The sequence below is a fragment of the Nyctereutes procyonoides genome, unplaced genomic scaffold (genome assembly GCF_905146905.1).
Source record: "Nyctereutes procyonoides isolate TBG_1078 unplaced genomic scaffold, NYPRO_anot_genome, whole genome shotgun sequence".
Lineage (NCBI taxonomy): Eukaryota > Metazoa > Chordata > Mammalia > Carnivora > Canidae > Nyctereutes > Nyctereutes procyonoides.
Genome location: NW_026575048.1, coordinates 39,502,335 through 39,515,739, shown reverse-complemented (window position 1 = coordinate 39,515,739; position 13,405 = coordinate 39,502,335). Strand labels below are relative to the sequence as shown.

General features: G+C 51.6%; 1 protein-coding gene across 4 annotated transcripts; it reads right to left on the bottom strand.

The window, feature by feature from the left end:
- Positions 1 to 404: 404 nt before the first annotated feature.
- CAPG (capping actin protein, gelsolin like) lies at positions 405 to 13,347 on the bottom strand. Of its 4 annotated transcripts, none has more exons than XM_055327019.1 (10): positions 13,217 to 13,347; positions 6,376 to 6,411; positions 6,026 to 6,198; positions 5,792 to 5,946; positions 5,418 to 5,585; positions 3,967 to 4,116; positions 3,511 to 3,603; positions 2,979 to 3,111; positions 1,252 to 1,340; positions 405 to 581 (listed from the first exon to the last, which is right to left on the bottom strand). In XM_055327019.1, the coding sequence occupies exons 2-10, from the start codon at positions 6,396 to 6,398 to the stop codon at positions 516 to 518; spliced, it is 1,050 nt and encodes a 349-aa protein (XP_055182994.1). In that variant the 5' UTR covers positions 6,399 to 6,411; positions 13,217 to 13,347; the 3' UTR covers positions 405 to 515. The 4 variants fall into 4 exon arrangements, with proteins under 4 accessions (XP_055182994.1, XP_055182995.1, XP_055182993.1 ...); XM_055327020.1 differs by having other exon boundaries at positions 13,175 to 13,251; XM_055327018.1 differs by having other exon boundaries at positions 13,064 to 13,225.
- Positions 13,348 to 13,405: the final 58 nt, after the last annotated feature.

Sequence of the window (13,405 nt, the reverse complement as noted above, 5' to 3'; positions counted from 1 at the left end):
ACACTAGTCTGGGGCTTTCCTCCAGCCCTACAGTGGCCCCATGCTCATCAGCCCAACATGATGCAGTGTGACTAGGAGGTGACAAGCCAGACTTGTGTACAGGAGCGAGAAGTTGTCCTCTTGGACAGCAAGCATGTCATTCGGGAGCCAGCATGTGAACTGAAGCCCCGGCTAAAGCCATTCTGAGGCCTGGTGCTGTGCCTCCTCCCCAGCGGGTCCACAGCAGTACCTGCTAGCCCTCTGGGACCTCCTGGCCCGGCTGCCTCCATCCTGCAACGTCAGCTCCAGCCCCAGAGTGGAGCAGGGGGTTGTCCTTGGGCCCTCCTCTGCCCCAGCACATGGATGAGCTCAGGTGGGTAGTGAGGGAGCGAGGACTAGCTCAGGGCAGGCAGCAGGGCAGAGAGTTGGGAAAGCACTTGTCTCCTTTATTCAACAGCCTCGGGGGCACCTCAGCACTGGCCAGGCAGCCAGAGGAGAAAGCGGGCAGGAGGTGGGGGGCAGGGAGGCGCCCACCCTCATTTCCAGTCCTTGAAGAATTGCTTGAAGATGGGGCTCTCACGGCCCTGGGGCAGAATCTCCACCTGCAGGGCAGAAAGAGGGAGAAGTCTGGCCCTCAAGGTTCTACCCTCGGGCTGCCAGAGGAGAGATGCCCAACATCCTCTTAGCAAACACCATGTACTTTTGGGGCCCCTGGGTGGCTCAGTCAGTTGAGCATCCACTCTTGGTTTCAGCTCGGGTCATGACTTCAGGGTCTTAAGATCAAGCCCTGTGCTCAGCACGGAGGAGTCTGCTGCTCTCCTCCTCCCCCTGCCCCTCCCCCATCTTGTACTTGAGAGCTCTTTCTAAATTTTTTTTTTTAAGATTTTATTTATTTATTCATAAGAGAGAGAGAGAGAAAGAGAGAGGTAGAGACACAGACACAGGGAGAAGCAGGCTCCATGCAGGGAGCCTGACGTGGGACTTGATCCCGGGACTCCAGGATCACGCCCTGGGCGGAAGGCAGGCACTAAACCGCTAAGCCACCCAGGGATCCCCCTAAAAAAATTTTTTAAGCAAAAGAAAACACCATGTACTTTTAAATGTTGAAGGATTAAAAAGGGCTTTCCCACTGGAGGGGCCAGTAGGGAGGCCTGACAGTTCCTGACTGTGCCCAAGGATTTCCTGCCCTTCTTGTCCAGTCTGTGGGGCAAGAGACCACAGGAAGAGACCCTGGCGAGGGGGCGGGGGGTACGACACAAGGCGTCTCCTCACCTGAGTGTTGGGGGCATAGCGCATGCGGGAGATGAAGTCCTCGGCCACTTGGAGAGCCGCCTGCCGCTCCTTCTCGTTAGCTTTTCGCCCTGGATCAATAGGAAGGGGACTGATTGATTGATTTGTTTATTTATTTATTTTTTAAAAGCAGGGACCCTCTCTAGCCCACATCCCATTTTCTCAAGGGAACTTAAGGTGGGATTCCATAGAATAGCTGGACCAGGAGGTGCTAAGATGCTGAGGAGCTGTTTGGAGGTGTGAGGTCAGCCCCTTGAGACTTCTCCCAACCCGGCAGCCCCAAGTGGGATGAAAACTGTTCCTCCTATCTGCTCTAATCAAAACCTTCTGCTCGGACCAGGGCCCCACAGATATTCAGAACTAACGTTCCCTGTGGCCTGAGACTCTAAATCTAGAGTCCCACCCGGGACACCTCGCCTCTGGAGTCTGTCAACTGTGCTGTTGACAAGTATCAACAAGTATCAAGCCTTTTGTGTAAAACTAAACAGGACAAAAGGGTGTGATTTATCATCATCTTACTCCCATAATGCCCAACAGCTGAAACTAGCCTTATGGCTCTGCCATCAGGTCTGCCACCTAAGAGCCTGTAAAAAGGAAGACCATAAGTTATCCTTTCCCTCCTGTGGGCATCTCTTTCATGCAAGATGTGCTCAGTTTAAAGCAAGAGCCTTCTCTTCCTGGCTCCCATTTTTTTTTTTTCCTCTGGTTTCTCTTTCAAAAATGGTTCGGTTCTTTGCTTGGGGTTAAATTCCCTTCTGTGGGCATCCGGGAACCCCTCAAGCTTGGAAATGGTTCATGGGAAAGATACTCTGTGGCAGGAAGGGAAGGGCAGCCCCAGTGCGCAATTTCCGATTGCCCTCACCTCAACTCCTAGAAGGCTCCACGCTGCCTGCTGCTCTGGCTCTTCCCCGAGCCTAGAGTACTCCTGGCCAGTAGCCGCTATCCTGAGCATGCCCAATCCTTCCCCATCTTCCTGGCCAGGCTGGGCTGCGGGTTTCTCTTGGCTTTGGTTGCCCCCACAAATATTTATTGAGCAAAATGCTATTTCATCAAGACACCAGAGATGATATGGTTCCTGCTTTTGGGAAGTTTATAATCTGGTCAGGAAGGTAAGACATGCTCGAGAAAAGACAGGCATGGAGAAGTAAGGAGGTTCCCGGGGCCAGAGACTCAGAGCTTTGTTTCAACATTTTTGGAGTTAAACCAAGAGAACAAGCTTATACATTACAGTGTTTCTATCTCCAGCCAGTACAATTTCTTGGAAAAACAAGTTCTACTAGTTCTTTACTGAGACGACAAAGTGAGATTTAATTTATGTAAAATTGCTCTGTCACACCCCAAGGTAGAATAGCAAGATTGGGATCCCAGCAGCCCAGAAGGCTAGGAGTGCTCTAGGACAGCAATGCTTGACGGTAATCCTGGGCCAGCATCAAGGCTTAAACCAATTAGATATGCAAAATCTTTGGCTGGGGGGGGGGGGGTGTCCAGCCTTCTGTTCTAACAGGCCCTGTGGTGATTCTAAGGCTTGCTGACATTTCAGAACCTTTGCCTGGAATTTAGGGGGTGGGAACAGCAAAGAGAAACTGCTCAGCAGCTCCCTGAGGCTGTTTTTGAAAGCAGTCAGGCAGGCTGAGCCCTCTAGTGGGAAGTGTGCCCAGGTCAGAGCAGCTGCAGGGGCCTCAGGCTAGAATGGAGAAACCCCCACGTACCTTTCCAAACGTAGATCTTGCCACAGAGCCCATTGTCCAGCACGAAGCAGTCATCAGACAGCAGCAGCTCAAGGGCAAAGGGACTGGAGTCGGCCACCTTGGTCAGGTTCATCTGTCCAGTGGCATCAGAGACCTGGGGGAGGATGGGCAGTGCCAGATCCCATCCCCAACACACAGTCCTAACCTCCACCCATATGCCATGGCCCCCACGGACCCCGCTCACGGCCCCAGCCCAAGGAGCAGAGAGGAGACTGGAACCACTGCAGAAATTAAGTAGATTCCAAATCACAAATAAATGCAAAGAATCCAGAGAAGTAAAGCTCAGCATCAGCTTCACATCTCCTTCTCCAAGAATGGGCTGGAAGTGAAGTGTCAATATCTCCTCAGGGGGCCAGACATCCATCCATTTCCCATCCTCCCCTCACTTGGAGCCCTGGATAAACCACTGAGCTGCCCCACCCAATCTTCCCTGGGCTTTCTCCTGTCCCTAAAGCACCCCTGCCTGGACCCAGGGCAGGCCCAGAGCACCTACCTTGTACAGAGCTGCGGCCTGGGCATTTGTCCGGTCCGCTGTGAGGTCTTCCTCAGGGTTGCCCTCCTTCAGAGCAGGCTTGGGGCCCAGGACCTAGAGGGGCCAGGGCAGGCCAGGTTTCCAGGCATTCCTGGGCACCTGTCCCAGACCTTCCCAAGCCATCATGCCCAAGGCTATCATATCTGAGGGAGGTAAATTGTGTCCCGCACAAGGGGGTGAGAGCTGGGTCCAGCCCAGTCCACCTGCCAGGCCACTGGTCCATCTGCCCAAAAGGCAACTTTACTCTGAATCACACGAGGGCATCCTATGATCCCTTATGATCATAGTCCACAGCATCCTTAGCCCACAGCCCTAAGCTGTACACAGACCACCCACCCCCATCCCTGCCACCCTCATCTTACCACCCTCAACCCCTCCCCCAGCTTCTCCCGGCTGCCCATCCCAATATCCCCCAACCTGGATCATCTCTGCAGGCTCTTCCCCGTCAGTGACAATCTCCACCTGGGCCTTGCCCTGTCGCTCACTGTCCCGGATGGCCAGGGCCAGGTCCCGTGCCTTGTTGCGCTCCAGGATGTTGGACTTTCCACCACACCAGGTGAAGATGTTCTGGAGGGAAGTGGGGAGGCTCAGATCCCTGCATCCAGCTTGTTGACTGTATATGTGTGTGATGGGGGGGGGGGTGTTCCTGAAGAACTGCCCCGGGAGGCAAGACCATCTAAGACAACACAGCAATCTTTGCAAGTGTTTCTCTGACCAGCCCCATCTACCTCCTGCTTTGTTTCTCCGCATGGCTTTATCCAAATAGACTTAAAGGTCTTTATCTGGTTTGTAATCTATGTCCCCTGACTAGAAAGTTTCATTAGGGCATGAGAGTTGTGTTTTGCTTTCCTTTGTTCACAGCTGCATGCCCAGTACTAAAACAGAGATGGCACAAATTTAGGCACTTATTAAATAATGAATGAATGAGTGACTGGGCGAATGCCATCCTGGAGCCCCGTATCTCACACGGCTACTCGCCCCCTGCTGAGCTCGTCACCTGTCTCCAGCTCACTGCTGCTAGCCCTCCTTCTAAACTGCTCCTGGGGATGCCCAGGTGGCTTAGCGGTTGAGCGTCTGCCTTCAGCTCAGGGCGTGATCCTGGAATCCCGGGAGAGTACCACATCGCGCCCCCTGCATGGAGCCTGCTTCTCCCTCTGCCTGTGTCTCTGCCTCTCCCCCTCTGTGTCTCTTATGAATAAATAAATAAAATATTTTAAAATTAAAAAAATAAACTGCTCTGGGTTGGTTTCCTGCCTGGAACCTTCAGCACCAGATGCAATCCAGACTCCTCAACCAGTCTCCAGACCTAGGTCTCAGGCTCCAGAACCCTTTCCGTTCCCTCCGCTCCTGTCCACACCCAGGGATCCATCAAGCCAGTCCCTTCCCTGCCGTCAGCATGTGTATCTGCACCTCACCCCCTTCCGCTGCCCCAGCTCACCTGCTCCAGCTCACCTGCCAATTGGGCTGTTAAAGCATCATCCCCCCCACCCCCCAGGCACCTTCCTGGGACTGGCTTCAATGCCCACTAGAGGGACCCCTGCCTGCCTGAAGCCCCTGGCACAGGCCCTGCCTCTCGACAGTCCTCATCACATGCCACCATGCCACACAGCAACGGGCCTTGTGGTTCCTGAGCCGACTCCGAGTGGGCATCAGAGACTCCCCGAGTTAACGGCCCAGCGGACAAATTCAGGGCAGGGCGGGCGGCTGGCCAGAGCTACAAGGCTGGGAGAGGAGAGAGTAAGCGCAGGGCCTGGATGGCGGAGGGGCTTCTGTCTTTCGGGACAGGAGATGTCTTCTAATGGCTGGAGTGGCCTCTTGCCCCTCGCCGGCCTCCCGGTCCCTGCCGGCTTAAAGGGCCTGCGACTCACCGGGCCCAGGTCCAGGATGAAGCAGTCCCCGGTGTTGAAGCTGTCCCAGCTCAGCGCCCGCTCCGTGGCGCGGATATTCTTCTTCCCCTTCACCTGGTACAGCTTCTTGATGGGGGCCGCCGTGGCCCCTGGGGAGGTCTTGTGAAATGCTGACTCCACTCCACCTTCCTGCAGCCCAGATGCCAACCTGAGTGGGTGACGGCCCCCACCCCCGTGGCCCTCCCTACCCTGTCCTGGCAGGAGATGGGCAGAAAGATGGGGGGGGGCAGGCCCGAGGGCGCCTGCGTCCTTCGCAGGGTGAGAACTGGCAGGAAGGAGGAGCGGCGGGGAGAGCAGCCGCGGGTGTGGGGGGGCGCTGGGAGGTGGACTCTGACCTGGTACTTGAGGCCACGCGGGAAGTAGCTCATGAAGAGGTCGGACTCGTTGCCCTGCACCTCGCGGTGCTGCACCGGCCGCTCCCCAAGCAGCGTGTTGAGGTGCACGGCCAGCACGGCACAGGCCCCCTGCTCATCCCGGGAAGACTGCTGGCCTGGGGGGGGAGGCGTCGGCCCCTGAGACCCCGCCCCCCGCCTGGGCCACGCCCCCAACTCGCCCCCCAGCCTCCTTACCTATCCAGAGGTGCAGGTGGGAGAGCTCCTCCGGACCATTGTGCAGCACTAGGTAGGAGTCCCCCGAGAAGAAGACGCCCTGGTTCTCACGTGCTACCGGCACTGGCTTCAGCTTCTCCACCCGCCACACATGCAGGCCGGGATCCTGCACCGAGCCTGGGAACGGAGAGCCACTGCCGGAGGGAAGAGGGTTGGCGGTGGTGGCCCGGGCCCATGAGGAGTGGACCCCAGCAGACCCCTGGGCAGACCGGGCGGGCGGGGGATGGTGGCCTGGGGATGAGGGAAGGGGTGAGGGGGGCAGCCCTGGGGGTGAAGAAGGGGAGAGATGAAAGGGGGGGCACACAGCTTACCTCTGGGGGAGGGAGGTGTACATGCTGTTTCCGGTTCTGGAAAGACAAAAGAAGCCACCATGATTACAAATGTTATGACAGGGGATCCCTGGGTGGCGCAGCGGTTTGGCGCCTGCCTTTGGCCCAGGGCGCGATCCTGGAGACCCGGGATCGAATCCCACGTCAGGCTCCCAGTGCATGGAGCCTGCTTCTCCCTCTGCCTGTGTCTCTGCCTCTCTCTCTCTCTCTCTCTCCCTGTGTGACTATCATAAATAAATAAAAATTTAAAAAAAAAACAAATGTTATGACAACCACCCTTCACATTGGCCTGGGGAGGCCCTTCCGGGTGTCAAATGCTATCATCTTCATTAACTACCTCATCTCCAAGAGCCCAAGATCACCCTGGCTCCATTATGCAAAGAAACTGAGGCACAGAAAGTCTAAGTCCAAAGTCACAAAGCTTGTGAGTGGCTAGTGAAAACTAGGTTTCTGACTCCTGGGCCAGGGTCTTCCCCCTGCTGTGACCTCTCAGCCATACCTCTCTTCTGCTTCCAGACCCTTAACACTGGGCATTGCACAAGGCTGACATACAGCTCTTTAAGCAATAACTGCCTATATTAGAAAAGCTGAAAATCAATAATTTAAGTTCCTACCACAAACACACCAAAGAAGGAAAAGCAGATTAAATCCAAAATAATCAGAAGAAAAGAAATAATAAAAATAAGAGCAGAAATGAATAGAAATAAAAATATATATACAGAGAGAAAAATCAATGAAGCTGGTTTTTGAAAGGAAAATCAATAAAATTGATGAACCTTTAGACATACTGATTAGGAAAAAGAAAAGACACAAATTTCTAATTCAGAAATAGATGATTCACTACAGATTCTACAAGTATTAAAAGGATAAAGAGACTATTACAATACTTATGCCAATATATTCCACAACATATATGAAATGGGCAATTTCCTTGAAGGATACAGATTATGAAAGTTCACTCAAGAAAAATAGACTACCTAAATAATTCTCAAATCTATTAGAGAAACTGAATTTATACATAAACCAACCCTGCCCCCTCCTTGAAGGATACAGATTATGAAAGTTCACTCAAGAAAAATAGACTACCTAAATAATTCTCAAATCTATTAGAGAAACTGAATTTATACATAAACCAACCCTGCCCCCTCCAATTCCAAGTCATGGTACATTCTTTTTTTAAGACTATTTATTTATTTATTTATTTATTTATTTACTTATTTATTTAAGAGAGATAGAGAAAGCATAAGGTGGGGGGGGGGGAGAGGTAGGTGCAGAGGTGGGGGAGAAGCAGACTCCCCGCACTGAGCAGGGAGTCCCATCTGGGGCTTGATCCCAGGACCCTGAGATCATGACCTGAGCTGAAATGAAGAGTCGGATGCTCAACTGATTGGGCCACTGAGGCATCCCCCAGTCATGGTACATTCTACCAAAAATTTAAGAAAGATATAATACCAATTCTATGCAAAAGTTTTCCAGAAAATAGGAGAGAATACTTCCCAGTTCATTCTATGCCACCAGCATTATCCTGATGTAACAAACCAGATAAATATATTATAAAAAAGAAAATTAGGGTGTGCTTGGGTGGCTCAGTCAGTTGAATGTGTGACTCTTGATTTTGGCTCAGGTCAGAATCTCAGAATTGTGCGATTGAGCCTAAAGATGGGAGTCTGCTTGGGATTCTCTCTCTCTCCCTCCTATTGCCCCTAATCCCCATGCTCCCTCTCTCTTGTTCTCTCAAATAAATAAATAAAATCTAAAAAAAAAAAAAGAAAAGAAAAAAGAAAATGAGACCAACATCCCTCATGAACATAGACACAAAAAATATTATCAAAATTTTAGCATATGGAACTCAATAATATACAAAAAAGATAAAATGCCACGACTAAATGACATTTATCCCAAAAATGCAAAGTTAAACATCCAAAAATCAATGTGACCCACCTTATTAACATACTATATACACATGAAAAAGAACGTCTCTCTAAAAGGAAGCCATTTTAGATTTCTTTTTTTTTTAATTTTTATTTATTATTTATGATAGTCACAGAGAGAGAGAGAGAGAGAGGCAGAGACACAGGCAGAGGGAGAAGCAGGCTCCATGCACCAGGAGCCTGACGTGGGATTCGATCCCGGGTCTCCAGGATCACGCCCTGGGCCAAAGGCAGGCGCCAAACTGCTGCGCCACCCAGGGATCCCCATTTTAGATTTCTTTCTAAGTCGGCATGACTGTAAATAAATTTTGTTTAAACCAAAACCCTGATTTATGTCCCACATATGTAAACATACGTTGTACACCTGCCTTGAAAATGAGTAGCCTGAAGGAAATCATCTTGTTCTTAAGATACTGACCAATGTTCCCACTTCCTGCATTCCTTGACATTAAAACTCATGGTTCTTGGGATGCCTGGGTGGCTCAGTGGTTGAGCATCTGCCTTCCGCTCAGGGGGTGATCCCGGGGTCCTGGGATTGAGTCCCACATTGGGCTCCCTGCAGGGAGCCTGCTTCTCCCACTTCCTAAATCTCTGCCTCTCTCTCTGTATCTCTCATGAGTAAATAAGATCTTTTAAAAAAAACCTCATGGTTCTTACTTATATGCTAATCTATAATCTCTGGAGCTTCTGCAAGATGTAGAAAAGTAGATAACCCTCTAAAAACTGTTTATTCTCTGGAGCACTTTCTTCCCTGTGAAGAGCATATTTCTTGTGGCAGCTGTCCTAACTTGGGCTCAAATAAAACTCTCTTTTCAAGATTATTTATTTATTTATTTACTTATCTCACCTCTCTCCTTAGCTCCTGTAAGAGTCTTGTTGCTTCCCCATCTTTGGAATTCCCATGTCTGTGTGGATTCTCCATATGTATGCTATTACATTTAATTTTTCTCTTGTAAATCTGTCTCCTGTCAATTTGATTGTTACCCCAGCTAGAAGGACCTTGAGGGACAGAGGAAATTTTTCCTCCCCAAACCTCAAATATCATGTTATGCTATAGGTCAGCGAGAGCAATCTTTTTTGGACAAGTTACTCAGGGGAAAAATAGTAAAGGCAAGTATTTTAAATACATATATTATTTTTCATTCACGGTCTCTTTCCTAGGTTCTGATTACTACACGGTTTCTTTCTTTCTTTTTTTCTTTTTTTGGCTTCAAATACACAGCCCACACTAGCAAGCAATGTAACACAATTCAGCCTGTGCAGGTGAACAGCATTTTTGTAAGGTGAGCATCTGTGACACAGGGTAAGGGCCTGGGGAATTTCAGGGTGAAGATGAAATCTGGTGCCATGGGGAGCTTCTTGGGGCCTGGGGAAGCAGGAAGGGCCAATCTTTAGGGGATGGGCAGGAGAGCAGAGGGTGTTGGGTCTGAGTAGAAAACAGAGGGATAAACAGGAGCAGCGGTAATGGATGTGAAATACCACGTGAATCATGACTTCTTTTCCATTCCTAACTCACAGCATAGCTGAAGGCATTTTTTGAAACCACTTTTTCCTAAAGCAGGAGGTGGTGAGGGGGAAGGTTGGGGGAGGGAAACTTTAATGTTCCTCCGTTCCACAGAAGGTCACATGCTTGCCCACATCCCCCACCACAGGCTACTCAGCCTGTGACTCAGGTTTGAAGTAGTGGGGCGACTGCCCCACGCCCAAGCCAGCAGGGAGAGATGCTGTGAACAAGAGAGTCAATTGTTAGCTTCACTATTTTTCCTTCTGTGTTACTGATCTGTAAGCTTGGGCCATAACTCAGAAGCCAGCAGCCGACCCTTGAGACCACAGGCTTCTCTTGGAGAAGAGCCACTGCAGCGTTTTGATGAAAGGGGTTTGGCCACCTGCTTCTTCAACACCCCGGCTGCCTGTTAAAATTACCTTGGAATCTTATAAAAACACAGATGCCCCAGCCCAAGGCCTGGAGATTCTGATTAGAGTGTGGAGTGGGGCCTGTGCATCTGCATTTTGAACACATGTTCCATGCAATTCTGTGCTGCCAGTTAACTGTCCAGAATGGCATCTCGCACCTGCTTGTACATTAGAATCATCAAGCTCAAAAAAATCCCAATGTCCAGGCCACATACTAGAACAGTTAAAATCAGAGCCTCTGGGGTAGAGCCTGGATAGCATGTTTGAGAAGTCCCAGGTGACTCTAAAGCTCAGGTGAGGGCCGAAATCCATGCTGTCCCATCAGATCTCTGCCCATTGGCCTTCTGCTCCAGGCTCTCACAGGTAAGAGGCCACCTGACACCTCTCCCGTCCAGCTGTTCTGCCCAAACCCACAGCAACTTGAGCTTTCCCAGTATGCATACCAACCCTCACGTAAAATGAAGCCCCACAACTCTCCAGGCCCATACCACCCCAGCTGTCCACGGAGACTTCCAGGACACTCGGTAGCCTCAGACTTCCCTGGGAGTTCCCCCAGCCCTCTCACTTGGGAGCACAGGTGTCAGTCTCTACTCCCATGACCTGACAGCTTCATGTCTCAGTCAGAGCAGCAGACTCACTTGACACTCCTGCATTCCTCAAGCGGCCCACACCAGGGTCTATGCGATTCCATACAAAGTCTACACTGGGAGCTTGGCACTGGGCAGAGCAATGGTGCAGGCACAGAAATGAGAAAGAATAACCCATGTCTCATGGTCTAACTGGAGAGAGAAGTAAGGAGCCATCACAAAGCAGTGGGGCCACAGACAAACTTTCCCAAGTGAGGAATGTCACAGAATCACAGATAGGGTTAAAAGGAGCCTCAATGCTTATCTTATCCTGCTCTGCATCTGCCTCCCAACGTATGCCCACAGCGCAGGAACTCCTTTTATAGCATCCCTCAGCATCCTCCTCTTCAATACTTCTGGTGATGGAGAACTTACCACCTCACAAGACAGCCTCCATATATACATACCTCTTCCATTAAAACCTTTGTTTCTTCTCACTCTGCCATAGTCCACTGAGTTACGGATCTGCCCACCTGCCCTACTAGACTATAAAGGCTTTTTGGGCGGGGAGTGTATTTTGCCTCTCTTAGCTAGAACCTGAAGGGGAGCAAAATATACCACCCCAAAATAAGCCATTTTGGCATGTTGATTATTTTAAACCGGCTATTTTTTTAAGAAGGATTTTGTTTATTTATTTGAGAGAGAGAGCACAAGCAGGGGTAGCAGCAGAGGGGAAAGGAGAAGCAGACTGCTCGCTGAGCAGGGAACCCAATGCAGAACTCAATTCCAGGACCCTGGGGTCATGACCTGAACCAAAGGCAGACACTTAACCAACTGAGCCACCCCAGGTGCCCTAAATTGGCTATTTTTAAGAAGCAGCAGACATTGGTGACATTCAGAAAACCAAGTAGAAGTTGCCCTTTGTAAGAGACATTTACACTTCTAAGGGAAGTCTCCCACTGTCAGGGTGTCTCCTTACTGTATCAGGAAGGGAGGAGGGGGTGACTGTAGCAACTTATCAAAGAACAAAGCAGCCACTTAAATCTGCATAACAACCTTACCCTTGTTCAGTAAGTAGGCTTTTCCTAGTAACCTCCCATAACTGACCCCCAACATCTTTTGTCTTTAGCCTAAGGGGGTATTTAAGGTGATGGCTTTGACCATTTCAAGTTTTCCTGGATCTCTCCCAAGTATACAGGAGGTATCCGTGTTATTAAACTTTCCAGTTTTTTCTCCTGCTAATCTGTTGTATACCGATTTAATAGACCAGCCAAAGAAACTAGAAGGGAAGAAGGGGAAGCTTTTCTGCCACCACAAATCCCACCCTGTGCCTGGCACCCTGCAGGTGCTCAGAGGGTGTGTTGGATACTCAGGACTTGTGGGGCCATGATTCCTGGAGCAGCCGGAGCGTGACGGAGAGCGTGGGATTTCACAGGCTGGGACAGGTTGTAGCAGCCCCGAGGCAGAAAGCAGAGGTTGAGGAATCCAGTGAGACTGTCAGGATGCCAAGGGTGGGGGAGGATGCACACCGTGCTGACCATTCCAGGGCCCAGACTTGGGAAGGAACCTGCCTTTGAGGACACCCTGGGGGACTTGGGGGCAGGGGGAGGTGTCCCTGTGATGCATACCTTTAAGGCAATGCTTGACAACTGTCAGGACAACTGCCCCCGCCTGCCCTCCAGTGCTCTCTCTGCCCTCCTCAGATTCTGACTCTAGATCTCTTCACTTCCCGGTCCACTGGCCCCTAGAGAAATGCAACAGCCCCTCCCCCTCTCCCCAAGAAAGAGTGGAGGGGTGAACGTTGACGCTAGAAATGACAGAAAGTCCTCCCAGCCTGGGATGTGGGCATTCCCCGGGTCGGGAGAGATGGGTCCTGAGCCCTTGCCTGGGGACTCTGGCTAGTCCTCTTTCCCCTGACACTAAGTGGGGCTCCCCACCTTCCCTCCTCCACCGTCACCTCCCTCCTCCTCCCCTTCCCCTACCCCCCAGGCCCAGGACTATACTCGGAGCTGAGGTCTTGATGGATTTGCAGAAGAATGGGCTGTGCTACAGTTTGAATTCCCATGCTCTGTCCCCTTCCCCCCCACACTGCAGCCCACCTGTCTACAGTCACCTGGCCCTGTCTTAGGAACGGGCATCCCCAAATCTGTCAGGAGGTCCGCACCACCTCTTCCGCCAGCCAGGACACCGCCGGACCCAGGAATTGCTCATCAGGATCCTGGGCACAACCCTGGGGCTCCAGCCCGACGATAAATGTACCTGGAGCCTGGCACCAAGCTGCAGGACAGCGGGCTGGGGGACACCGGTCCTGGACAGAGCGGCCTCCAGAAGCGTGGGTCTCTGTCTCCAGAGCTGGCAGCCAGCCCTCACCTGCCCGCGTTAGGGTCCCGGGGGTCGCCCTGCCACTCGCACCTTTCCGCGGCTCTCCCGGCTCGCACTTCTGCTTTTCGGCGCGCCGCACCCAGCTTCTCGCTTCCCGAGGTGGGGCCGCCCCGCCCCCCGGCCCCTGGCTCCGCCCGCCCGTGCGGTCCCCTCCGGCTCGGGGACAGTGTGAGGGGCGGCCGCCTGGAGGGAGGAGGGCGCGGCCGAGGGCCCGCAGGG

Excerpts from the sequence above, each read along its gene's own strand:
- CAPG (XM_055327019.1), bottom strand. The coding sequence starts at position 6,398 with ATGTACACCTCCCTCCCCCAGAG. Across the intron at positions 5,947-6,025 it reads CCACCTGCACCTCTGGATAG|GCCAGCAGTCTTCCCGGGAT; the intron begins GTAAGGAGGCTG and ends CTCCCCCCCCAG. Across the intron at positions 1,341-2,978 it reads CAAGATCTACGTTTGGAAAG|GGCGAAAAGCTAACGAGAAG; the intron begins GTACGTGGGGGT and ends CTATTGATCCAG.